Here is a 25,559-nt window from a genome sequence, read left to right as displayed (position 1 = left end):
GTTGTGTGACCCGGCCATCGCGTCCTTTCGATGTAGCAAATCGGGCAAATCGCCTGGCTTCAGCTATGATGCAAGCACACTAAGTGCCGCAGAGATGCAGACGCCTCAATATTTCCCGATGTGCTGACTGCATGACCCTTGAGAGCTTTATCTTTACCGTTGTTGTAGTGTCTTGCGTGGGATAGTGTCCACCAGCTGAGAGACCGGTGTCTGTAGAAGAGAGGATGGATGAAAAGAGCTCCAAATGGGTTAAAAGGGAAATTTGTTGGTACTGTCGAGCCTGGTCCTGGTGATCGCTTGAATTTACATAGCGGATGTCTCGATATGTCTAGCCGAGGACGCTGAGCGACGAGACGGTGTAGCTACTAGTCTGTCATACAAATGCCTTGTATCTATACACCACGTAAAGGTGGAATGGCTACAACAATCCCAAGCCTGTCTTTTCTGACTCGTGCATGATCGAGCGCTTGGACTATCCACACCACATTACCAGGTGCAGTCTTCTCTACATCCGATATAAAGAAGCCATTCCTGCTCAGTCTGAGGGTATAAATATCAAGATGCCATCTGCTTTCTGAAGGACTAGGCCCAGAGATCTGGTCAGACGCACCCGCCCAACTTCTATTCTCATTGACTGCATACTTCCTGTCTCCACTGCTCTAAATGTCTATTGGCGCTATAGAGGCCGATCGCCAACTCTCCCTGTCACCACTCTCGGAACTTACGAGCGACGGGGCCTACCGCTGGATTATCACCCCAGAGGAGCGAACACACATTGGCCGCCTCCTTGACTGTGATGGTACGTTCTCTTCCCTTATATACCCTGGTTCAAATCCGGCGTAGGATTTTCCTGCGCTGCAACTAACTCCATTAGCCTCTACTATCTCTATCAAGCTACGCTATTGAGATTCGCACCTGTCGCATTGGAGCTGCCGACCTCGTTCCAACGTGTTTCTGTTAAAAAAAAGCGCCAGCCCGCACCTGATATCACTTGCCTAAATATCAGCAACTACGAAATAATGTTGCACCCACCTCTATCCGGGACACGGATCATGACCTACAGCTGCCAATGGTCAAGTTCCTGATGTCCAAGAATGTCCGTTCACATCCGGGGTCTTCGACATTGCTGAGAGCATGAAATTCGATCAATCCGACACTGTATTATCTGGGGCCTCCCTTAAGAACGCGTCAAATGGAGAATACATTGAAAAAAGTGTCGAGGCTGGAAAGCAGAGCGATTTAGGAGTGGACAAATGTTTGTATGTCTCCGCTCTTAATCCTTGGGTTTTTTCAGCTTCAAGACCTTATCAGTAGCCGAAATGTTGCCGGTTTGGATAGCAAACGGGGCCATTATCAATGGAGAGTTTGACGGTGTGGAGATATATATACCTTCAGAAATTCGGGTAGCTCGGATAAGCTATAATGGCTTGAAAATGATGCGACAATAATCTAACTCCCAACAATAATCCCACAGCCTGAGCCATTTGGGTCATGTAGTGAGTCCTCTGGTATTGTCCTCTCTTCCGCTATAATCCATGAGTTGACTAAATCTCGGGTTCGTAGGAAAGTCATTGTCTTCTGTGGATCCACCGATTATACCCGATACAAGTACTAATGATGCTGCAAACAATAGAGCTATGAGTATATGGTCTCTAAAAAAACCCAGATTACCAGAAAATATTAGGAAGTCGCATATTTCAACTAAACGAGGCCACGCCCACCTCGGAATAGCATGCATTCTAACATTCAACCCGCTGCCTGAACAGTATGCCGGGCAATCTTCCAGGCAATGGAACTCTTAGATTGTTTGTATATATCCTTGCTTGCTCCACCATGGGGCCTGCGCTCAGGAAGAGGAGGGAGAAAAAACGCATTTTGCTGAAGGTGTTTGCAGAAGATAATCAGCATTCTCAATTAACGCGTTGTTCAAATAGGCCTGTTCTGTTGCTAGAGATTAGCTGGATCAGCTTTTGACAATCCGGCCAAATCGGGAATCGTATCAGGCAGTTCTACTTGCGCACCTTGGTTTTAGACACACCCGATGACTTTGCATAACCTGAAGACTACCTTACCATGAAAGATGCTGGACAAGGTGAATCTAGCTGCCGAGCGAAAGTCCCCTCCCGGGTGGTGGTTTGCTTAACAAGAATATTCAGTTCCCTGCCTTGAGTGCCGGCGGCCCTAAACCTTGTTCTTGACTTTTCGACATTATATGCCGTGGAGAAGCAGCAATCAACCTAACTAGCACGGTTCTAGCACGGTTTCAGGACTGCGGGAATATTGAGCAGAAGCCACGGCATACAGCTAGCAACATGGATCAGAGCTATCGTAGACAATACGTGACTAAATGAATTTCCTGCAATCATCGATGGTGCAGAGAAAAAACATTCTACAATGCCTTAACACCAAGTATTGCAGAAACCTACTATAAAATAGGTCAAGCTGGCTCGGCAAGTGATCTCAAAGTCCTATGCCCGTCCTGAACCTTTGACGCGCTACTCCAAATTCAGACTTGTTTTGCAGGAAATCATGAATTACTCGGCCACTTGGGCGCCAGATGATGGTGATTAATATGAGTGCACTCCTGTACCCCACAAGGACTTTGCCTTACAAGCGCAGTGGGCGACTCGTTTGATTGAAGGAGTTAGCGACCAGTTCCACCAACATAATCGCTGGTCGACCTCCTTCAAACAGGCATGATCGACATATCTCAGGCTTGTCTTCCTTCTCACTGCTTTTTTCCACCAACAAATTCTTGAGACAGCTTAGAATGGCTTCGCTATTGGCCGTTTTTCCAAGTTGACGCCATCTAAAACCCAAAAAAGCAATGAAAATGAAAAAAATATAGTAAATTCAACACGATGCTTCTAAGCGATATTCTACTTCTGTGAAGCTGCAAGGCATCTTGAATTAATGTCGATGGGATGGATGGAGCTTATCACGGGCCTGAGTGCTCGACTCAGACCAGACAGAGTTCAAGCTATGCCTTCAAGCTGGTCGGTTCGGCCGGAAGAAGTCATTAGGAGGATGCCATACTATCACCGAGCTAGCTGTCTAGATGAAACAACGATCCGAGTCAGAAAATCCGAGCTCCACACGATATTCGTCAACCCGCCTCGGAGATACAATATTGCAGAGCTGCGATACATGTTCCCCCATCTTGTTGAAACAGGAGAAGATCCACCCTGTTCACGCTTGGGCCCAGAAGGCTAGAAACAAGAAATACGAAGCTTTCTGGGCACTGGCAGGGCTGACTCCTGACTCAGACTAGGTTCCCACGTTACAGAGTAAATGCACCACACGAAACCTGCAATTGGAGGACAAAATAGATTGGTCACTAAACGGTAGGGGGTGATGATAGCCCGGCCAGGCCAGAAAGGCCATGTCCACTGCGGCGCACCTATATAAAGTGCCCGCCTGCGACCAACGATGGGCTTTCCATCCTCAACACACTCTCATTCTCTTTCCCCTAATCTTCTCTGTCATTCATTCATTCATTCATTATCTTCGCTGGTCGAAATGTTCTACGCTCTTGGATCTCTTGCCCTCGTCGCTTTCGCGACCGAGGTGATGGCCACCCCCGTGGCCCATCCAATGATCACCGCGTCCCCAACTCTGGCCAAGCGGGACTCTTGCACCTTCTCGGGCTCAGACGGTGCTGCTTCTGCTAGCAAGTCGCAGGCCGACTGCGCAACCATCACTCTGTCCGACATCACCGTTCCCTCAGGCACTACCCTCGACCTGAGCGACCTCGAAGACGATACCACTGTAAGTTGATGTTCTTCCAGTCGCCGCAAGCTAGGGCTAACCCCGTTCCAGGTCATCTTCGAGGGCACCACTTCCTGGGAGTACGAGGAGTGGGATGGACCGCTGCTCCAGATCAAGGGCAACGGCATCACCATCAAGGGCGCCGATGGAGCCAAGCTGAACCCCGACGGATCCCGCTGGTGGGATGGTGAAGGCTCCAACGGCGGCGTTACCAAGCCCAAGTTCTTTTACGCCCATGATCTGACTGACTCGACCATCGAGAACCTCTACATTGAGAACACCCCCGTCCAGGCCGTCAGCATCAACGGATGCGATGGGCTGACCATCACCGACATGACCATTGACAACTCCGCCGGTGACGATGCGGGTGGTCACAACACAGACGGCTTCGACATTGGCGAGAGCTCCAACGTGGTCATCACCGGCGCCAAGGTTTACAACCAGGACGACTGCGTGGCCGTCAATTCCGGCACCTCCATCACGTTCAGCGGCGGTACCTGCTCTGGTGGACACGGTCTGTCCATCGGCAGCGTCGGTGGACGCGACGACAACACGGTCGACACCGTCACCTTCAAGGACTCGACCGTCTCCAACTCTGTCAACGGTGCGTATCTGTCAGACGCCGTGCCGCAGTTCCCTACTGACTCGCAAGTATAGGCATCCGCATCAAGGCCAAGTCCGGCGAGACTGGTGAGATCAAGGGCGTCACCTACTCCGGTATCACCCTCGAGTCCATCTCCGAGTAGGTTCCCCTGCCAGCCCTTTTCTGAAGCCAGCTCTAACCTTGTCCAGTTATGGTATTCTCATTGAACAAAACTATGACGGCGGCGATCTCGACGGCGAGGTGACTTCAGGCATCCCCATCACCGATCTGACCATCGAGAATATCTCCGGCTCCGGCGCTGTCGACTCCGATGGATACAACATTGTCATCGTCTGCGGTGACGACGCCTGCTCCGACTGGACCTGGTCCGACGTTGAGGTCACAGGTGGTGAGGACTACGGCAGCTGTGAGAACGTCCCCAGTGTTGCATCTTGCAGCACCTAAGTGCAGCAAACGGTTGGCCCTTGTTGGGTAAAGGAGTAGAGTTTACTTCGCAGTGTATACTATTTCCTATTAAGCATTTTCTATGCGTTGTTCTGGGAAAACGGCGTCGATCACTATCGACTGTTTTAACCTGTCAGCGCCCTACTTTGCCTGATTAGTATATAAGTCTTCTATCATCTAATTCGGGTTTTTAATATCCATACCCTGGTGTTCCTTTAAATATGTAATTTCCTCCCTCTGCAAGGTCTCCCTGTTTTCGTAAAGTAAACCCAACATTCTCCCGTGAGGTATAGAACCATGAATCCGGTTCTGGGTCACTGGCAAGGCGCTATCCAGCCTGCTAACTCTCCCGTGCCGTGTCCCGACTCCGCTGGTTCTTAGGGCTCGGCTCGGCCGAGCATACGGGGTTTGACAGAGCTTAACAGGCTGGGCGCGAGAGTACGCATCCCGGGCATAACTGTTGGTTCTCGAGATCCCAGTGTACACAAGGGTACCCTCTAAGATACTGAGCCAATAATGCGTCAAGTAAACGCAAAATGAGCGTAGAAAATCGAAATATAGCCGTTCTATGTTGTTCAACCGGCCGGGGCCAAATGGGAAATGCACCCCACCACCCACTCCACTATGCTGGTCACTAGACAGCACACTAGCCAGCAAGCAGCCTTGAACGTTAGCAAACAGGTCCAGGCACGTTTCCCATTCCTCACTGACGGTGGAATGATGCTCGCGGCCTGGTAACAGTGGGGGAAAGGTTTATTCCATGAACCGCTTTGATTGTCACCGCATGGCCCCCTCCCCATCGCCTCGCTTTTATTACTCCAATAGGCCATTTCCAGACCACCTTAAAACTGGATCAAGACTTTGCCCTCCTTCTTTACACTCGCGCTGGATTCTCACATTCAAGGATGACCTATCCCGCAGACACTCCGGCCGTAGACGGGCTGGAGTCGAAGACATTCGACTTTGTGGTCGTTGGAGGAGGCACTGCTGGCCTTGTCGTCGCCAACCGTCTCTCTGAGGACCCTAGGGTCAGAGTCCTCGTCATTGAGGCGGGCAGCAACCGCGTCAAAGATCCTCGTATTGCAATCCCTGGTCTCGCTGCCAGCACCTACTTCGACCCGGATTTCGACTGATGCATCACCAGTTCACCACAGGTCAGTTGCCTCCTGTCAAATGCCCGGTCCATTGACGGGTTAAGCGAATGCTGAATGCTATTCTCCCTCTCCTGCAGGACGGATTGAATGGCCGACAAATCGCCGAGCCCCGAGGCCGCACACTGGGCGGCTCTTCGGCCATCAATCTCGGCATGGTGATCTACCCCAGCAAGAAGGACGTCGACTCGTGGGAAGAACTGGGCAATCCGGGCTGGAACTGGGCCTCGCTATCCGAGTACCTGCGCAAATCCGAGACGTTCACGCCCCCGAGCCCGGCTATCCGTGACGAGCTCTCGCTGGGATATATCGATGAGACGCTGCAAGGCGGCAACGGCCATGTGCAGATCTCGTTTGGAGACGGGCCTTATCCCGCGTTCAGCGCCGCCTGGCCCAAGGTGTTTGAGAACCTGAATCACCGACTGGCCGGTGACCCCATTTCAGGAGTGGCCAAGGGAGCTTTCTGCAACCCGGCGACCATCAATCCGAAGGACAAAAGCCGAAGCCACGCTGGCGTGGCATACTATAATGAAGAGGTCTCCAAGCGGCCCAACCTGCGGGTCCTCACCGATGCCACTGTCGAGCGGATCGTACTGAAGAAAGAGGCGGACGACTCGGTCGTTGCAACTGGCGTGCAGTTCACCCCCAAGGATGGAGTGCAGCGAGCGGTCGCCGCCGCTGTCGAGGTCGTACTCTCGGCCGCGGCCGTCAAAAGTCCAGTCCTCAGCTGCTGGAGTTATCTGGTATCGATGGCGCCGAACTCCTGGACAAGCACGGCATCGAGGTTCTGGTAGACAACGCGAACGTGGGCGAGAACCTGCAAGAGCATGGATTCGTGCCTTTCAGCTGGGAGATCGCAGACGGCCAGCAATCCGGCGAAGCCCTCCGGGACCCGGCCGTTGCCCAGATGGCCATGGAGGCCTGGCAGCAGCATTCGTGCGCCGGTCCTCTCGGGCTCTGCCCGCTGGCTTCTGCCTACATGACGCTTCCCTCGCTGCAGGATGGAGAGCTGAAGGTGCTCCTCAAGCAATACCTCGACGAGAACCGGTATCCCTGCCGTCCCGGCCGTGAGGCTCAGTACCGCATCCTGCGCCAGATCTTGGAGGATGAGACGGAGCCAAGCGGCCAATACACACTCGCCCCCTTCCAGATCACGCCAGAAAAGGGCCCGAGCCCTAAAGGGATCTTCGGCATGTCTGAGCCAGAGTGCTTCGTCAGTATTGTCTCCGTTCTAAACCGCCCCTTCTCGCGCGGCCACGTCCACCTGGCCTCCAGCGACCCCTATGCGCCGCCGGTCTTTGACCCCAAGTTTTTCTCGCATCCTCTTGATCTTGAGATCCACGCGAGGCACACCCAATGGCTCGAGACCCTGGCCTCGACCGAACCAATGGCTTCTCTGATCAAGAAAGACGGTCGTCGTCTGCACAGCAGCAAACGCGTCGATGACCTGGACACTGCGCGAAAGCTGACTCGGGACCGTATTGTGGCCCACTACCACATCACAGGCACTACGGCCATGGCACCGCGAGAGAGCGGTTGGGTGGTGGACGAGTGATTGAGAATGTATGGCACGAAGAACCTACGTGTTGTGGACACAGGCATCATGCCCCTGATCCCGCGGGGCAATATCCAGGCGGTTGTTTTTGCTCTGGCAGAGAAAGCGGCCGATCTGATCAAGGAGGATCTACGGGACTCGTAGTCTTTCAGTAGATTCATATATAAACGTCAACTACCCTCTACATTGAAATAATGCACATAATACATAGTTCCATGCATAAAAGTGATGTCATCCGCATTCAAATAGCACAAGCGAGCCCCGCTCGCGACCAGAGTCTCCACGAGTATCTGCGGGCTTCCATGAGCCATTTTCATTATTTTTCTATCTCTATCCAACAATAACTACCTCGGATTGCTGTCAACTCATCAGCCCGTCAACATGTCGGTCCCTTCGTCATTTCGAGCTGCTCTCCTGCACGAGAAGAGCTCCAAACACACCATCGCCGAGCGCTCCCTCGGGCCCCTCGGCAGCGACGAGGTCGCCATTAAGATCACCGCGACAGCCATCAACCCCGTCGACTGGAAGATCCGGGACTATTATGTCTTTCTGACCTCCTATCCGGCAGTGCTCGGTAGCGATGCTGCCGGGGAGGTAGTTGCTGTCGGCGACAGCGTCCAGAACCTGGCTGTTGGCGACCGCGTCTTCTTCCAGGGCATCATTCGCAACTACGACGCAAGTACTTTCCAGCAGTACTGCAAAATGCCAGCCGAGCTGGTCGGCAAGACGCCGAAAGCTATCAGCGACCAGCAGGCGGCGGGCGTCAGCCTTGCCACCGTTGCCGGTATCACCGGCCTCTACGACAAGACGGGCCGGGGCCTCACCCCGCCTCCTTGGGAGCAGGGCGGCGACCGCGCCGGGAGTGGAAAGGTCCTTGTTGTCCTCGGTGGCAGTTCCTCAGTGGGTCAGTATGTCATTCAGCTTGCACGGCTCTCCGGTTACGACCGGATCGTAACCAACTCGAGTATCACCCACGAAGCGCACCTGAAGGAGCTGGGAGCCCACGTGGTGCTTGACCGGAAGCAGGCAGGCCCGCAGGATTTTGTAGCTGCCCTCAACGGCCTTCCTTTGGACTTTGTTTTTGACGCCATCTCAACTGCTGATACTCAGAAACTCGGCGTGGAGATCCTCAACTCGGCAGGCGTCGAAAGCCAGGTGGTCGTTGTCCAGGCCGTCAACTCAGAGGCCAAGGAGCTCGGTGCTTCCAAATCGCCCAAGATCGACGTTCGTCAGGTGATGGGTCTGGGGAGCAGCCCCGACCTGCGATACCTGAGTGTGCCGTTGATGAAAAACCTTGGGGGTGAAGATGGTTGGCTGGCGACCGGCAAGTTCACTCCCAACCGGCCCGTCGTAGTCGAGGGAGGGTTGGACAAGATCGACGAAGCCCTCGACAAGAACAGGGCTGGAGTTTCTGGGGAGAAAGTTGTTATTGTTCCATGATTTGTTGGTATGGATAGTCAGAACCTAGTTGGCTGGTTGCGGTTCGACTATATCCTAGCTCTCTCCAACTTTGGGACTTTCGAGAACTGCTTTCTACTTGATGTATCTCAGGTTCAGACAACTCAACACATGGATAAATAATGCTACTATATTGTTGGCGGACTTCTGAAGTTTGAGGAGGCTCGTTCTTTATTTGATGTATATGAGCAGCATTGTGCAGTAGTTTAGTGGGCGACGTCTCAATATATATATTCTCCAATCAATGTCCGACTTGAGTAGTAAAACCACTTTAATAAACACACATAGAACACTAAGCGCAAATACACCTATATCACAAATAAGAAACATTACCGATCATCAAGGACAGGCATTGTAGGATACTGGGGCCCACACACACGGCGCGCGAGCTCGATCGACTCCATTGTGGAACGCCTGTCGCGGGGCAGAATGCGATCTGGACTACCTGCCGGTGTTCTTGGTCGGTCTTCCTGGTTCTCGTCGATTGCATTGTCTGGAAATTGGGTCTTGCTTTCGAGGATGCGCGCTTGCCTACATCGGTAGTGTAAGGCATAGACAACGACAAGGGCTCCGACGACCCAGCAAGAGAAGAAGATTGGCAGTGCTCCGTATAATTGGTTGTTGCATCTGTCGCTCCAGATCTGGCCGAGGATTGAGTACGCCTCTTGCGCAGGAAGGGCAGAGGCCCAACGGTAGAACCCTGGACTCAACTCAAACGGAGCGATGGTGCTAGCCACGTTTGTGATCATCCAGGTGAGAATGCAAAAGGGCATAACTGCATGGGAATGAACGTGGTCATGATATCGTAAGTAGGAAGTTGATGTGCATGTACAGCCAGACAGTCATCCAGCTTAACACAAGCTCGGCGCCGTCCACGGACCAATCCTCCTTGAAAGCCCAGATATACCCAATCATACAGAGGGAGCAGACGAGGGTGTAGAGTACCGAGACACACATCCGAATCAACCCGTTCGTCACCCAGCTTAACTTTGAAAACAACCTATACTGCGCTGTGATGCAGTTAAGCGCCATCATGAAGAAGAGCTGCATAATGATGGGCATGATCATCGACACGCTGTTGTAGAGAACCCGAGTCCTCTGGTTGGTCGGCTTAATGTTGATCTCCAGGGCGTGGATGGGGTCGATAAAGACTTCGAGCGCGGTTACACTGGAGAGCAACGTATCGGAAGCATTGTTGGCGTAGTAGATCGAGTGGGTGGTCTGAATCGAGGTCACAATGTTGGCATAGATTGCAGTCTGCGAATAGCCCCCATAGCGAGCCCCGTTCCAGACATAGGCAAGCGTAGTCGGAGTCACCGCGCTGCTTCCATTGACCAGGGCTGCCGCTAGTCTGTCGGAGGCGTCCGGGAGTGCATAAATGGCGCCCCAGTAGTCGCCAGAGCAGACAGCACTCCGTACATCGCTCGGGGCAGGAAAGTCCTCGGTAGGCAAGTGCCTAATCGTAGGAAAGGTATTGCCTTCAAGTAGATAGTACGCATCAAGAACAGACTGGCCGACAATGCCGCCGTCGTAGTCGACAGATAGGATATTGAGGTTGTGGGTGTGCTCAGACTCTTGGAACTGGGTTCCGTAGAGGTAAGAGAAGTTGCCGAGAAAGAGGACCTGGATCATCAGCAAACTGATGCCGACGGCGACGAAGAACCCCGGTTTGATGTTTGGCCATGAAGAAAAATTTCCGAAAATGGCCTCCATCCGGAGTCGGGAAAGACAATGTCTTCTTGTTAGTTTCTTGTGTAGCTTCTTGTGGAGCTGATGGAGTTGACATGATGGGTAGTCAGCTGGATTTAAAAACAACAATATAGTCCAGATCCTGATGAAAAGTTCATTTTTATCAATTTCCAAGAAAAGCTTGAACCAGGCTTGGACGGAGGCACCGATTATATGGTTATGTTCATATCACGCACATGCATGAATGCTGGTGACGTGGTTGGTAAGCGAGCTGCGCACCTGCATACAGATTTCCTATTTTTTTAGTAAGACCGCTGACTCTGCGGAAGTAACGGATCGGATCGCCGCAGAATGCTTGGCAGAGGGATCTGCAAATGATTCAGTATCTATCCATGGATCGGATAAATACAGTAGATCAGGAGAGTGCCGAAGGATGCCGGGGGAGGGGATACGGGCAACTTATTCATTTGACGAGGAAATAGCAATGTGTGCAAGACGTTCTATTTCACCGCAAACGTCCTTCACGTACTTGACCTGCATCCGAAACGCGGCAGGCGCATTCAGACCGTAGTTGCGACCCCATGCGGATCGGCACGCCGCGATAAGCTCCAAGTCGCTCTGACTGCTCTCCTCACATGGGTACAGGAGAATGTTGCAGAAGAGGTGGATTATGGCGGCCGTCAAGTACGGTAGGTAGAACCTAGAAGACGGTTAGCTAGGGCCAGCTAGCCACTCCCCCACGAGTGAAGGTCTCGTTGACTCACAAGAGATTATAATGGTGGAAATACAGTTCAAGCTCAGCGAACTTGTATAGCAATGACCGACTTGCTGCCACACTGATCGCAAGGCAGGATCCTTGTGCCCGGGTGTCCTGACTGTCAGTCCAGGATTTGCAGAGGCCGCTCGCTTGATGGATGGCGGCCATGCAGTAATGGTATTGCAGCTGGAGAACCGACGATGCCATGCTCCCTGTGTCGGCGGGCCGTCTCATAAAGGTAGGTCGAGAGATTGAAGGGACCGACTGCTTCTACTCCTCTAGGTGCCCGTCAAGTTCAGAAACAGTACAGAGGAGCTCCGCGTCGGTCTGGCCCATAGCCGTGGCCGGGTACAGTCGGCGGTAGATCTGGGACTGTATGATGGCCATCCGTATGAATTGCAAAAACGCAGGTGGACATTCTGAATGATCCGGCAAAGTGGGATCGCAGCTCGAGTCGTTAATGGCCGATGGGAGACCGGTCCGCATGGTCGTATCCTGGTTGAAGACATAACAGAGCCAGAACAAGTTTCGAATGTGATCACCGAGACGCGGAGGTCTAACATCCGCTTTTGCCGGATGAATATTCCCTCGCAGGTGATAGGTGAAGCGGGTTGCCGATGCTAGCAGCAGCTCCATCCCGAGGACGTCCCGTGCAATGGCTTGGTTGTAGACGCACTGTGACAGGATCAGCTCCTTTTATTCCTCTCATTTTTCAGAGTAGGTCCATACTAGCATCAATACAGCCTGCAGACCGTCCACACCGGCTGGATCACCAAAGAATCCTGGCAGTTATTGGTATGCCTGAGCAGCATACACGTCAATTGTGGAGAGTCGCTGGTCATTTAGTTCGCCCAGCAGAAGAGATGCAGCAGACATGAAAGCAAAGATACAAGCCTGGGCCGAGGCCGTGGCGCCGGATGTGGGATCTCGTCCTCGGTAGGCCGTTTCAATGGTGTGTTCAAAGAGCGAGGGGTCGATAAAGGGGAAGGTGTCGGAAAAGGCAGACGTAGTATATAGATTCACATACCGATAGAGCACCTGTAGATCGGGTAGCTCTATCCTCGTCAAAACCGCATTGGGGTGCAGAGTCCGTATACATCTTGGAGGGGTATACTGCAGCAGGTTGACGTCTTGCCCTGTCTGGGCCCGGATCCACTGTTGGCTGCCGGGCGAGAAGAATGGCAAGCCGTTGAACGCGTAGATATTGCCCAGGAGCAGACCAATTCCTGGTCCTTCAATGGCACCTTGCTGCTGATCACCGGTCCGGGCGGCCTCCAAGTCCCGATTTTTACAGCACCAACGAAACGGCCTACCATCAATTCTCCAAGCTGACGGTGCAGAGCTTCACCGTCAACAGCCGGGACGGCAAATTCAGCATCACTACGGACGACATCTCAATCCGCTCCTTCCTCCCAGTTAGGCTGTCAAGCAACTACATACTACTACCAATGGGAGCGACGTTCTCTCTGACTCCACCTAGGATCTCTCGGCACTCGCACTAAACGCCGGTATCAGCAGTCTGTTCGTATTCGGCGCTGATTCCACCGAGCAACGGATCATGTCGACCGTTAGAACCTTGAGCTCGTTCTTCTGGCAGACAAGAAGGCCACTCTTGACAAGAAGCGGTCTCAGAAGTGGTTTGACCGCCAGTGAAACCTCGAGCTGGCCCGACCCCTCTCAACTGGACCTGGTTCCAACTGCATATCAAGAACGGGAAAAGCGCGCAGAATAAGATACAATCCATTGTGATCTACGATAGGTACGAGTACCGCGCCGCTGCAGGTCGGGGTCAACGTTGTCCAGGCTGTAAGTGCTCTGAACCCTTGTGCCAGGCCTGGACTTCGCCGCACTCGAACAGCACGTACGAGCAGGCCTGGAACGTTGTTATCCCGAACGGCACCAGTCTGACTATTGAATCCGCCCAGGAGGATTGAAAGTTGCATACTAGTGCGCTCTGGGCGTACACTGGATTTGGCAACGTCACTGGATCCCATGTCTCAGATGATGCCGTCACCGGATGCAGACTGGTCGAGATTCAGACTTACTTCTAAACAGCTCATTATATCTCGGTCGCTTTCCATGATCTTGCCGCCTTTTGCACAGTCTGGGTCTGTGTCAGATGTGTGGAGGTCGTCTATTTACTATATTCAGGGGTGAAGGAAGGGAATTACAGGCATTGACCGCTATTTAGTACTAACGCTTAGATGGAAGTGCCATGGCCTTAGCTAATTTATATACCTATATTATTTCTCTGGCTCCTTGAAGAGACAAGCTTGTTGGATGCCTACTCGGGCCTAAGGAGATTTGCTTCATGGTTACGGGTTTCAGCATCCTTTGTTTCGAGTAAAGGCAGCTTTTCCTGATATCCTGGTGTAGACCTTAAATCATTGATATTGTAGGAGACCTTTACCCAACGAGAAGGACTTATAGGAAGGAAACCATACTGCAGAATCTTGTTAGGTTACGTTGAAATAGATGTATGAACGGGCACATTTGAGACTCTGGCAAGGCAGAGCTGTAAAGCTTCCACTGCATTGATATAAACCATAATAAAAACGTAATTTTGGTTGCGTTTCTGGAATCGCATGGAACCTTCACTGTGCTGGTAACTGAAGTCGCCGTCAACTCATAAACGTATTTGGTATAAAAGACCGTGGAGTGTCTTATTGTCATATACGATGTGCTCTGGCCCCAGACTGAGTCCGGAGCTAACGAAACCATGAGTAACCTGCTGCAGACCCAGGGTCGAATGAAACCATGTGAGGGCAGACTCAGCTCGCATAGTCGGTCAGATTGTGGCTGTGGTTGCTCAAAATTCCCTCTGCTCATGAGATACCCCAGCTTAGGATTTCAAAATCCCCTTTCCACCGAGCATTCTAAGCTCGTGATTAATTGCCTACTCACCAATTCAATATCATAACTTGAGTAAAATCTTCGCAACACGGTGGTTTGCTCTCGCCCCTTTTTTATAGCTAAATGAAGCGATGGCTTCCTGTCTGAGGGTCTGGACAATGAGGCGCAGGGGTTAGGTAATTGGCTTTGAAGGACGGCGCCCATCGCATGCTGCAGATCCAAAGCATCTCCTGATCAAGATGGCATGAAATAGCTCAGCTAGCCACTTATTGACAGAATGTTCGACTGGGCTCCAAGGGCAGCTGAAGTTCTACCTGTCTGAATGGCTGGACTCTTCTGGCAGGCGTGCTCGTCGTCCTACCACAATCACGTATCCAATAGTCAGCCAGGCCGAAAGTCATAGTCTTGCCTATTTTTACACTTGATTTATTGACGATCTCGTTCTGGGAGTCGGGAATCCTTCCAGCACCGGTTATGTTGTTGCCAATTGGCATTTTATGAGATTCCTAGTACAATTACATATGCTTATCACCCTGTTTCCATCGGCAAATCGACGCAGACCATGCTTTTGGATAAAAAAGCATCGAGCCGTTGATAAGAAGAAGAATCAAAGATGGTTGTGCTGGTACGCCACAATTGAACAGCAGAGGGCATCCGGTCTAGCCTGGGAGCCAATATATCTTCAGACTAGGGGCGCAGCATCGGATCCCCACAAACCTTCTGACGAACGCCACAAGGCCGCTGACTGAAACGCCAAGTATTGCACTTTCCGAAGCTTGCGCTTATCGAGCCGGCCATGCTGGCTGCATTTTAAGGGTCTACTTGTACGTGCATACCCATTTGCGGCAAGGCGGAAGACGCTCGCATCGCCGCCCTGTACAACCGAGAAGTGATACAACACTCAGCAGTGCTTTGATAACGCCACTCAACAGTACTGCTCAGGGGCTGAGCGTTGCTGCCTGCCAAGTGCTGCATGTCTCAGCAAAATAAGACATTAATACTGGCACGGACCGGTTACATCACTCAGGGGAAGCCTCTGGAAAGAGTGGACCAGGAACTAGTATTTTTAGAATGGCCTTCTTCATGTGGTGCCTCTCTCTCCATGCCCAAAGACCTAGTGGGTCAATAGCCTGACGGAGTTAGACATCCGACGTCAATCGTCCTGATTTCACTATTTTTGTGGAGATCCGGCGAGCATCCGAGACATTCTGTGGAGAAATGAGGTCAACAACCGAGGTTTCAGTCATCAAGTGCAGATCAATCTTTGACCTTGGTGGAGGCCAATCACTCCTCATCATGGTCATTTGATGTATTGGGCATGGTAGAGTCAGCCTATAAATACAGCCCATTGCCGTCGTCTTCATTCCGTCATCATCATCAGCAATCCGTCACCCATCAGCCTATCCATCAGCCAATCTTAGTCAATCCCAACGACTCATTATCATCCTCAAGTTTAGCAAAATGAAGCTCACTTCTACCGCCGCTCTCGCCTCTCTGGCCGCCGCTGCTACCGCTGCTCCCTCCACCCCCGAGACCTTTGGGCTTGTTGCTATCCGCTCCGGTGACGCTGTCCAGTACTCGGGCTTCAACGCTGCTCTCGGCAGCATCTTCGCCGGCCTCCCCAAGCAGAACGCCACCTGTGAGGGCACTGACAGCGGTTTCGCGACGTTCTACATCAAAGACGGAGCCCTCTACCTCTACGGTTCCGAGGAGACCCAGGAAATCTATGTCGACCGTTCCGGCATGGGTATGACCGCCGCCCCATACGCCTTTGCTGTTCATTACTAACAAACGACAGGCCAGGGTGTGATCGGATACACCACCGGTGACAATGCCAGTGGCCCTCGCAACGGCGAGCGGACCGGCTGGTCCATTGACGAAAACAACCACCTCGTGTTTGACGGCAACAGCCTCATTGCTTGCCCCAACAGCATCGACGGTGCCTACAGCATCTGGGCCTCTGCTGGCGTTGCCAACCCGGGCGGCAACAAGGACTGCGTCGGCATCGCTGCCCGTGTTGAGAAGACCGAGAACCCCGTTGCTTGCACTTACTCTTCTTAAGCAGGCCTTCCGGATCCCTTGTACATAGATCTGCTCGAATTGTATATTAGCAATTAGACCGAATCTAAGGTCCTACCCTATTGGTATATGCCATCTATACAGGGGTATCCTGTATCTTCCTGCAGGATGCTTCTGCCTGATCGATTGTACTGGCTTTTTCTCCCTTAGGCGCCTAACCCCCACTTGATCGCTCTATTTGGGGTTTGCATCCCTTAGCTCTGCCAATAACAACCCCTGCAGATCGTAGTCCAACGCCTCCACACGACGCAGAATGGACAGCCTCGCAGGCTTTCTAGCCTGGCTGAACTGGGCTGGACCTCAGCTGGGAGGGGTAGTTCGTGCACACTGGGCCCTATATAATTACCAAGTAGTCCACCAGGTAATCCAAACCACTGTTATCTTTCCCGGGTCTTCAGCCTACAGTAAAGCATTAGAGCATGACGAAGTCACCTGTACAACCAGATCCCCTTCGGGCTGTCACATTATACACGAACACGCGCCTCGACCAAGCGGCGCAAGGTCCCCTGTTCGTAGCGCAGCGCTTCTCACACTCACAAGCTACTACTATTGGGCCACACCTGCGCGCAAGCCTGAGACAGTGCTCGTCCCAGAATCGTGCTCTGATCATGTAAGCCTGCATTATTGAATAGGGTTTGATGGGACGGGTGGTGATTAATGCTACATACAGCGTATTTGCTGGCAGCCCGTCAGAATCGTGGCTTCTTGATACGCTTTATTCGGAGTTCAATGGCTTCCCTCGAGATCTTTTCAACTACCTCAATCTCGAAAAGGGCCAAGGGCCAAGTACGGCAGTGAGGCCGTCCTACGACCAGGAGAAAAAGGGTATGTGCCGGGTGTCTTCGAGCTTGCTGTGCCAGCTGAGAAAGATCCGACTCAAACAGAATTCAGTTTCCTGTTAAACCACCTCTCAGCCAGCCATGGCCGGACAGAGCAGAATGTCCCGACTATGGATTTCGAAGACGGGACGATCACGGTCCAAGGCGTAGCAGCACTCATCCTCTCCGCTTCTCGACTCGACCGCAACATAGAGGGCAATGAGCCGGTCATCATTCTCTGGCTGGCGAGCCTAGGACTTCTCCCGCGGCTAGACAGGTACCTAGGGGCCTCCAGTAACAGCTGGCGTATGAAACGGCTCCTCCACTGTCCGCTCTGGATTTACATGGACCTCTTTCAGGCCTGTGGTGACTGGCCCGGGGTATGGGATGTGGCCCGGCGCGACGTTGCCCGTCGCGATGCTCAAGCCTATGGGGACTCGTTGCGTCCTTCGACGCTGCACCTGACGCGCAAGCTGCACAAAGCCGCGTCGAATGTGATTACTCTTCGCGAGGATCTGAGACTGCACATTGCCTCCTTCGAGCGCATCCGGGACTATATCTCGCAACGTACAATGGGTCCATGGCCATCGGAATCACCTTTCAGGGAAACACTAGCCGAACGGGCGGTCGACCTGCTGGATGACTTGGATCATCACTGGGAAACGTCGGCGGTGATCTCAAGCCAGTATAGCAGCTTGCTTGGATTAGTAAGTAGTTTTTGGCTTATAGTGTTTGCTTCTTGGATCCGTCGAATGAGGCCAATAATGTTTCTTGGAGGTCTTCAACACCGAAACCGTCGCCCAAGGGCAAGCAGTTGCTCGGCTCAATGTACTGGCATTTGCATTCCTACCCCTGTCCTTCGTCTCAGTGAGTATCAGCAGTCCGACCTTGGCTGGATCATTGCAGTTCATACGTATATCAACAGGGTATCTTCGGAATGACTACCTTCTCTGTGTCCGCAGTCTGGTACCCTCTCTGGGCTGCTGTCGCCCTCATCGCCGTGATCACAGCAGCCTACCTCGCGGGAAAACTCTCAGGGGGGGATTCGACCGGGCCCTACTCGTTCTTCCGTCAACAGTTTGCAAATAGACTACGCCGACATCCGCCCAGCCCATCGCCAGCAAATCATGATCTATCCAGCAGACTAGCTATCGTGCCAGCAGCGGCTGCTCCGCCAACTCAGCCACCGCGCGGTTCTGCGCGCTGGGATAGCGTTCGAGAAAATAAACCTAGTCAAAGGGCGAGGAGAATGACTGAACGTCAGGAGCGCCTTCGGCGAAACGCGCCTGGCACTGCCGAAATACAGCATGCACAGAGCCCACCAGAGGTCGAGTGGTGGGATATTCCACACCCAGTCAGGGGTCCACGATCAGAGGGCACATTCACTTACGGAGTCTGGGGAGTGCAACATTCCGAGAAAGAAAACACAAAGCATACGGGCGAAGGACCCGCCATGCCACTGGTTGATCCGCATTTTCATTGTGATCTCGTCGATGATGACCTCAGAACACATTCAAAGAAGAGGAGGAGGGTCCAGAGAGGAGTCACGCTTCTTGGCCAGCCGCTGGATAACCGCGACGATTGACCCCGTTCGTTTGTCTGCCTTAGGTATATCTGAACGGAGGCCCGTTGCATGTCTTGGCCTACAGGCACTCTCTGGCTAGGCCGATTAGTCTGAGAACTGACGTATTACAGTTTTGAGCTAGCTCTAGTCGTGAAACTTCCACCCATCTAATTAGTATAGGTAATGTTAGAAGCTACCCGGAATATTCTCCCCGGAAATGGCCTGGAAGTATGCTCAACGCGGAGGATACCTGGGGATAGCCCTGTTCTCTTTTCTCTAGGTAACCATTACTCAGTTGGTCGCTATAACAAGGCCTTCTATTTATTTTCAATAAATGAGTTTGCATTTCTGAGCAGTGATTTTGAGGTATATAAGTTCTGCCCCTTCCTCCATCTTCCCTCCGTCTACAATCGCTTCCCGCCTCGCGTTCTATAACGTCAGACCCTCCAAGGCTAAGCAGCTCAATTTCAATACTTGGTCGTCCAGTCAGCTACGATAGTTCTCGCTCAGGTCATCTTAGAACAATAGAAGGCTCAGATGTTCAAGTCCTTCCAGTCAGATCAGAACCAAGTCTGTCGTCTCACGCAACGCTGTTCAGACTATAGGTCTGTACCATCCAGCAACTAACATGGCCACGCTTTCCCATTCCGCGACCTTGTGCACCGTTCTATCTTTGGATGACAATCAATAATCTTCATGAACGCCATGGATGCACTACTAGGAAAGTCCATGAACTTGTTTCACCCGGCCAACCATCGTTACCGTGCAGCGCCCGCGCGTTGTGGACGCCCTTTCTCTTTGAGTTATCCGCTGGGTCTATCAGACTCTAGCTTTTTCGCCCTATGTTATAGACATGAATCTCAGCCGCAAATATCTGGTAGTTGTCATCCTCACCACAATTTTGTCAGCAGCGTCCAGAAGGCATTGGGGGTTGTTGTGGACGTGACCCGCTTCTCAGAACTTTGGGCCCTGCAAGCTTTATAGTTGCTGCTATTCACAATCGCTTTGATCAGTGAAGTTTCATCATTAGCAGTTAATACCTTGTCAGCAGCTCAGTATGACGCCAGCGGGTAAAACTCGGACAGAAGGGCTAATGACAAAATGAACAAATAAAACAACAGGATAGACGGAAGGGAAAAGAGCAGTTTATAGAGACGAATGTCCACTGTGCGCGATCAGAATATACCTAGTTCATAGTCTCAGAAACAGAAGTGTTGGTCTCTTCGGTAGTAGCAACCACGGGGTTCCATGGTATAACCCAAGCGTAGTTCATCTTCCCCTCCACTGTTCCATGGAACCAGCGGCGTGTAGGCCTTGCATCACTCTGATGCTCACATAGATTATGCGTATCTCGACCTCAGGAGTGTCGCTGTCGCTGGCGCTGCCAGAGTTCCGTCCTGCGTCTATCGAGCCACGAGGAAACAGAAATGGTTTACATGCACTATATCGCGTCCAGGCCCGCCAACTCGGGGACCAATGCGCCTCATTTTGTCTGGGTAGTCCTCTCCCCTAATCGCAACACTGCCGACACCCTCTTCCGCATCTTACAGGACAATATCGGCAAGTCGCTGACCGTCCCGAGCGTTGGCATCGCGACCACAACCCTGACACCAATGGACATCGAGCGACTGGCCCCAAAGCTTTGGGTCTTGCAGATCAAAGAGAGTCCTGAGAACGTCGCCTTCTTGGGCACGGCGATATGTCCTCACACAGCACACGACGTTGACCCGGCCTTTGATTCGGTCTCGGGCAAGATGTTTCTATACTCTATGGGCAACTATCCCGATCTGGGTGCAAAACTGCTTCCTGCCGCCAGCGACTTCGATCACGACTATATTTCTGGATACAGCTATTTTATCCGCCGCCGCGGCTATCCTAGTACATACTGGTACTGCTGCGGCAATCTGATCTGCCTTTCAACTACCAAGCGCTCGCGGTTCATTGTCAGCATTGTGGATGAGCACGGGGCCGGCGACCGGCTACCCAAACGGCCTATGGTCAACGAGGACCTGGTCTCCATCGAATGGATCGAGAAAGTCGGCCTCAAACGGGTCGGCGTCGATACCAACGAGTGGTTGACCGTCAAAGCGGAAATGCCAAAGTCTTTTCGGTTCTCCGACTTTCAGGGCCGGTTCTATCTGGGCAATGAGGGGACGCTGGACAACCCTGATCCAGCGAGGGTGGGCACTACTCTTGATGTCGTCTGTTGGTCGTCGGAGGGGTTTCAGGACAGCTTTGAGCTGTGTTATGGGATCCCGCCGTGCGATGACCTGTAGTATCAAAATTCACTGAATTCATTGGATCTTGCCTATTGCACATAGAGTATTATTCTCCTCTTCTTGCTATATACAAACTCTCAAGCTCTCACAGCAATGATTGGGGCTATGAAGTCTCTCGAGCTGCTTAGTGAGCCTCATGAAACATAGCTACATCGTAGTAACAAGTGCAAGATCCGTCTCCCACCCTCTCTACTCGGCAACCCTGATGCAGACCTTGCCGATATGGGATCCCGACTGGAGGTACTCGAAGGCCTGACGGCTTCTTCTGCAGAAAAGCCGAATTCCTTGTCAACCGGCTAACGCAACCCTTTACGGCCGACAAAGCGAACGACCTTCTGCAAGAGCAGAGTAGAGCCAACTGTGATACCGCGAACCACGGCGCCCTTGGCGAGCGCCAGGCCAGCAACATCAGGCATCTCGTTGGCATGGGAAAGGAATCAATCACGCTGACATTGCCGCCCATCTTGACTGCATTGATGCTCTCGGAAATCGTACCAGAACCGCCGTTCTCCAGGACATAGTCGACCCCTTGGCCGCCGGCCAAGCGGAGAACCTCCTTAGACCACTCCGAGTGTTTCTTGTAGTCGGCACCATAGTCGAAGCCAAACTTAGCCTTGACAGACTGGAGCTTTTCATCGCTGGAAGAAGTCACAATCGTAGTCGCCCCTGCAGCCTTGGCCAGGAGCAAGCCGGTGAATTGACACGCCACCAGTTCCTATAATGTTTCAGGTTATCCAACTTTCTTTTATCATTTTTGATGGTACATACCTTGACCTAACACGATCTGGCCTGGCCTCAGGGGGATGTTCCCGTACAGGGCGTTCCAGGCAGTCACACCGGTGCAGACCAGGGTCGACCACTCCGAAAAGCTCAGGGGCGAGTCTCTGGGGAGTTTCACGACAGCAATACCAGGCAGAGTGAAGTACTCTCGGAGGACTCCATCAACCGGGCCACCCTGCCCGTTGAGCCAGTCCTCCTGTTGTCCAAAGGTATTAGTAGGGTCAAAGGTACCAACCACATAGTCGCCCTTGACAATTCCCTTCACCCCCTCGCCAACTTCCACAACGCCAGCGGCGTCGGAACAAGGAATCGCATTCTCCTTAACAGGAAAATGGTACTGAGAGGTCGCGACGGCAATGTCGCGGTAGTTGAGTGAGACGGCGTGGACTTGCTCGGCTTGGGAATCTCTTCCCTGAAGGCCTTGAGGTTGTGAACGGAGTTGCGCTCACCAGCGATGCGAATGACGGTCTGAGACATGGTGGACGGTGCGATACTGCAATGAAGATGAACTTATGATGAGGAGCTCGAACGACGCGACGGGGGGCCTTGACTTATAAACCACGCAGTTCATACTTTTGTCTCGGATTTCTTTTTCCTTTGGCTCTACATATTTGTAATCGCGAACATCTTCACTACATCACAGCCTGAGACTGTCTGCAGGGGCACTGTGGATCCTTCTCCGAATTCCCCATCTTTGGAGAAACGGGCCATGAACATCGTACGGCGCAGAGTTCAAGATAAGACACCGCTTAACGAGCAAGATTCTAGAAAAGAGCCCTGATAGAGCTCAGAAACTTAGATACGTCGCGGTATCATGAGGCGGCGGTGACTGTTGTCGAGTTGAATCTCCTGATGAGTTGACAAGGGGCTATATTCTCAGTCCTTGCCTATTGGCGTTTCTCCTTGTCAACCTATAAATACTCCCGTCTGGTATATAGGAATTATGTGCTTTTACTTGCACGATGCAAGTGGTAACCTCATTACCATTGAGTCGAATCATTTCGAAGGCGAACTCCAGTTTCCCCAAATTTGGAGAAGCCGGCCCTGAGCGTTGGAGAATCCCCACCGGGCCCAGCGTCCCTGTTGGATGCTGATCGAATATCACGATAGCTCGCTCTGCCCACCTGTCGACTCTCCGAGAATAATTGCCTAGATTTTAAGCTTGATTGAGGCATAAGTCCTCGCTCTCCCCCCCAAAAAAAGCACATGTTCTCATCAATTCCCAGCGCACAGCCGCTGATATCCGACCAGAACCTGGCTGATCAGCTTTATGAACGGATACGGGGAATTGCCCTGCATGATATGCGACAAGACCGTGACGATCTGGTCAGGTGAAACGGCAGGCCTGGGAATATTGTCAAAGGAGCAATCGTTGACGGATGATAAGCTCTCGTAGACGACGTCATTAATCCAGTCCAGAAGACGTTTTCGTGGCCTACGGTAATATGTTATAAATATGTTCAACTTTGAAGAACTAACTGTACACGCCTGTTAGACTCGTAGCTACATTGCCCCCTGCACGCAACGAAGCCATTTTTCTAGGAATATTGAGCAACCAAGACCGCAGAGTACCCTCAATGCTCCACAGAATTGACTGGTTCTGTTTGACGTACTGAAAACCGAGCTTGGCCAATGTTGCCAGCAGATTGGTTGCATGGTACGCCGCAAGAAGCGACCTCCATCTGCGCGTCAGGGGTGGTGACAATCGAAGCCGCTGCGCAATCTGTGCAGGGGCCCATGTGAAGATCTTTCTAGATTGAAAGTCATCCGCACAGTTGCGGACGTACGTAAACGCAAGGCTCAGCAGGGCCGTCGATGCGTAGGGCAAGGGGCCGTTTGGATCTAAGGTTCCAGATTGGATTCGGGCGTTTGCTGCTAAGAGGAAGTTCATTTTCGGAGGGCAGACCTTAAACCAACAACATTAGCTAAAGATCCTGGAACCAGCAAGTAGAGAAAAAAGGTAGGCGAGGCGACGTACTCGAAGAGTGACCGGTGGTCGTTCGCCAGTGACAGGTTTCCAGTGACGAATCTCGGCGTCCAAATAACCTTCTGCAGAAGCCCATGCATCAGAACATAGTTACCAGCTGGCATCGGAAAATGATCCTGTTCGCCTTGTCGGGGAGTGTTTTGCTTCAGCAGATGCCAGGTGGACGCGTCTGGCGCAGTCCATTCCGGACAAGAGCACGGAAGCTTCAGATTGATCTCATCGCACCAGATACTGGGTGGCACATCAAAAGCGATACTCTGCACTCCGAGGAAGTAAGAGGCAAACAGTTTGGTGCGTCTCTCCGATCACACTTGGCCCAGTGCTCCCAGTTGCCGTCCTGCAGCGTCCGCGGGGTCTCGTCCAGGCCATTCAACCTCAGCACTTGCACGAGTAGACTTTGGAGAATAGTGGCTTCATTCCTGAAGATGGGGTTGCTTTGCCAAGTTGCAAAGTGCGCCAAACAAAGCAAGTAGCGCACTCCATCGATTGACGGAGCGTCTCCAGATGTAGCCGACCCCCGATTTCCCTGCGTATCCAACAAGAGGGACTTTGCATAGTAGAACAGCTGGGTTGCCGACGCGGTCTCAAACCGGTCGATTGCCTCCACAGCCACCACCGCTAAGCACAGTTCCGGCGAGCATGCCTCGAGCCTGAACTTCGGATCGTGGGTGAACGGGGTGTGCGGATAGAATCCGGTAAAGTAGCCGGCCAGGTACCGGGTCGGCGCACTGGTTGATGGTAGAGCCGGGTTGGGAAAGACGTCCGCCACCCTCGCCAGTAAATCGAGAAGCCTCGCCCGATGAGTGGGACCAACACTGGGACTCGCAAAATGTGGGACAATCTGCGTCGCTGCCGCCGTCAAGCGGTTTCCACGATTAGAAGAGGATCACACTCACCTATAGACAGCTGCGATAGAAGTAGGGCTGGCAAGTCGTCTGAAGGCGACCAGTAGCCGTTGAACCGTGGGTACTCGAACGATGCTGGTCAATCAGATACCTGTCAGTAGCTGGCTTGGCTAGTGATAGACGCAGCTTACCGGCTTCCTGGAGCGATTGAGGCGGGACACAGGATATCTGAATACGGGCTGGACGGGGTACTCCTGGTTTACATTAGCATAAACGGTGCTCTCAACTCCCAGAATTATTTTTTTATCAGGAACAGCGCACCCAATAGTCTTGTTGTGGGTACGCTGTTTAAAGAGCGCGATGACTCTGGTGTCGTCAAGTTGACCCCTGCGCGATGCTGCCTTGATGCTCGGTCCCGTCATGGCGAGCAAGGCGCTCATGACGGCGCAAGAGGTCACGTCGTAAAAACACCGCTCCACACTGACAACCGAATGGTTTCTCATTTGTATCTAAAAACACGGTTGGGTGAGTGGACGTGAGATCCATGCCATCTGGGCAGACTTACCCACGACGTCTTGTGTGGCGCTGCAGTTGCTCCAGTTTCCGGAATACTCCCTGGCAGTAGGTGCAGCTGAACTCTTTCCTCCCACTCGAGGCTTATTCCGGTGTTGTCAACATTCTGAACGTTCAGCCTGACCTTCCTGAGCCTCCTAAGCCTAGGAGGGTGTTGATAAGAATAGGACTGACGGAACCGGGTGGAGTCTGCGCTCATCACGTGGCCGTGACTATACCCCAGCTGCCTATATACATATATCCACTACCTATATCACCACAACCACGACGAGGGGAGAACAGGGCCCCCTACTGCTCTAATAACTGATCTCTTACGATTTGCTCATCGATCATTCCCTCCACCCCATGGAGGTGG

The 25,559-nt window shown here is 52.3% G+C and overlaps 11 protein-coding genes across 11 annotated transcripts; 6 read left to right on the top strand and 5 right to left on the bottom strand.

The window, feature by feature from the left end:
* Nucleotides 1-3,500: 3,500 nt before the first annotated feature.
* On the top strand, nucleotides 3,501-5,009 carry BDW70DRAFT_144599 (glycoside hydrolase family 28 protein). Its single transcript, XM_073738288.1, has 4 exons — nucleotides 3,501-3,768; nucleotides 3,820-4,372; nucleotides 4,426-4,510; nucleotides 4,561-5,009. The coding sequence occupies exons 1-4, from the start codon at nucleotides 3,520-3,522 to the stop codon at nucleotides 4,814-4,816; spliced, it is 1,143 nt and encodes a 380-aa protein (XP_073591429.1). The 5' UTR covers nucleotides 3,501-3,519; the 3' UTR covers nucleotides 4,817-5,009.
* Nucleotides 5,010-5,721: 712 nt separating this feature from the next.
* BDW70DRAFT_154045 (GMC family oxidoreductase) lies at nucleotides 5,722-7,666 on the top strand (the record flags this gene model as incomplete). The annotated part of the gene is made up of 4 exons (XM_073739761.1): nucleotides 5,722-5,880; nucleotides 6,015-6,702; nucleotides 6,762-7,510; nucleotides 7,544-7,666. 4 exons carry the CDS (start codon nucleotides 5,722-5,724, stop codon nucleotides 7,664-7,666), a joined length of 1,719 nt encoding a protein of 572 aa, XP_073591428.1.
* A 152-nt stretch (nucleotides 7,667-7,818) lies between these two features.
* On the top strand, nucleotides 7,819-9,225 carry BDW70DRAFT_144598 (zinc-binding alcohol dehydrogenase family protein). The gene has a single exon (XM_073738287.1). The coding sequence runs from the start codon at nucleotides 7,904-7,906 to the stop codon at nucleotides 8,960-8,962; it is 1,059 nt and encodes a 352-aa protein (XP_073591427.1). The 5' UTR covers nucleotides 7,819-7,903; the 3' UTR covers nucleotides 8,963-9,225.
* Nucleotides 9,226-9,309: 84 nt separating this feature from the next.
* Nucleotides 9,310-9,753, bottom strand: BDW70DRAFT_164314 (uncharacterized protein; the record flags this gene model as incomplete). The annotated part of the gene is made up of 1 exon (XM_073741451.1): nucleotides 9,310-9,753. One exon carries the CDS (start codon nucleotides 9,751-9,753, stop codon nucleotides 9,310-9,312), a length of 444 nt encoding a protein of 147 aa, XP_073591426.1.
* A 22-nt stretch (nucleotides 9,754-9,775) lies between these two features.
* Nucleotides 9,776-10,693, bottom strand: BDW70DRAFT_164313 (uncharacterized protein; the record flags this gene model as incomplete). Its single annotated transcript, XM_073741450.1, has 1 exon — nucleotides 9,776-10,693. The coding sequence occupies one exon, from the start codon at nucleotides 10,691-10,693 to the stop codon at nucleotides 9,776-9,778; it is 918 nt and encodes a 305-aa protein (XP_073591425.1).
* Nucleotides 10,694-11,128: 435 nt separating this feature from the next.
* On the bottom strand, nucleotides 11,129-12,525 carry BDW70DRAFT_154042 (fungal specific transcription factor domain-containing protein; the record flags this gene model as incomplete). Its single annotated transcript, XM_073739760.1, has 5 exons — nucleotides 11,129-11,369; nucleotides 11,434-11,655; nucleotides 11,735-11,798; nucleotides 11,843-12,101; nucleotides 12,454-12,525. 5 exons carry the CDS (start codon nucleotides 12,523-12,525, stop codon nucleotides 11,129-11,131), a joined length of 858 nt encoding a protein of 285 aa, XP_073591424.1.
* Nucleotides 12,526-15,637: 3,112 nt separating this feature from the next.
* Nucleotides 15,638-16,428, top strand: aspf34 (cell wall protein PhiA). The gene is made up of 2 exons (XM_073738286.1): nucleotides 15,638-16,026; nucleotides 16,078-16,428. The coding sequence occupies exons 1-2, from the start codon at nucleotides 15,741-15,743 to the stop codon at nucleotides 16,338-16,340; spliced, it is 549 nt and encodes a 182-aa protein (XP_073591423.1). The 5' UTR covers nucleotides 15,638-15,740; the 3' UTR covers nucleotides 16,341-16,428.
* A 349-nt stretch (nucleotides 16,429-16,777) lies between these two features.
* Nucleotides 16,778-18,855, top strand: BDW70DRAFT_165850 (uncharacterized protein; the record flags this gene model as incomplete). Its single annotated transcript, XM_073741844.1, has 5 exons — nucleotides 16,778-16,968; nucleotides 17,044-17,183; nucleotides 17,273-17,883; nucleotides 17,954-18,043; nucleotides 18,102-18,855. The coding sequence occupies 5 exons, from the start codon at nucleotides 16,778-16,780 to the stop codon at nucleotides 18,759-18,761; spliced, it is 1,692 nt and encodes a 563-aa protein (XP_073591422.1). The 3' UTR covers nucleotides 18,762-18,855.
* Nucleotides 18,856-20,167: 1,312 nt separating this feature from the next.
* BDW70DRAFT_154039 (uncharacterized protein) lies at nucleotides 20,168-21,016 on the top strand (the record flags this gene model as incomplete). Its single annotated transcript, XM_073739759.1, has 1 exon — nucleotides 20,168-21,016. One exon carries the CDS (start codon nucleotides 20,168-20,170, stop codon nucleotides 21,014-21,016), a length of 849 nt encoding a protein of 282 aa, XP_073591421.1.
* Nucleotides 21,017-21,208: 192 nt separating this feature from the next.
* BDW70DRAFT_154038 (zinc-dependent alcohol dehydrogenase family protein) lies at nucleotides 21,209-22,276 on the bottom strand (the record flags this gene model as incomplete). Its single annotated transcript, XM_073739758.1, has 6 exons — nucleotides 21,209-21,284; nucleotides 21,326-21,435; nucleotides 21,465-21,692; nucleotides 21,724-21,734; nucleotides 21,788-22,195; nucleotides 22,249-22,276. The coding sequence occupies 6 exons, from the start codon at nucleotides 22,274-22,276 to the stop codon at nucleotides 21,209-21,211; spliced, it is 861 nt and encodes a 286-aa protein (XP_073591420.1).
* Nucleotides 22,277-23,014: 738 nt separating this feature from the next.
* BDW70DRAFT_154037 (fungal specific transcription factor domain-containing protein) lies at nucleotides 23,015-25,071 on the bottom strand (the record flags this gene model as incomplete). The annotated part of the gene is made up of 6 exons (XM_073739757.1): nucleotides 23,015-23,234; nucleotides 23,307-23,337; nucleotides 23,372-23,641; nucleotides 23,713-24,048; nucleotides 24,096-24,627; nucleotides 24,823-25,071. The coding sequence occupies 6 exons, from the start codon at nucleotides 25,069-25,071 to the stop codon at nucleotides 23,015-23,017; spliced, it is 1,638 nt and encodes a 545-aa protein (XP_073591419.1).
* Between the last annotated feature and the right edge of the window lie 488 nt (nucleotides 25,072-25,559).

This window comes from Aspergillus foveolatus (genome assembly GCF_047715535.1).
Source record: "Aspergillus foveolatus strain CBS 279.81 unplaced genomic scaffold BDW70scaffold_102, whole genome shotgun sequence".
NCBI classification, from domain to species: Eukaryota; Fungi; Ascomycota; class Eurotiomycetes; order Eurotiales; family Aspergillaceae; genus Aspergillus; species Aspergillus foveolatus.
This window is presented reverse-complemented; position numbering and strand designations above follow the sequence as displayed.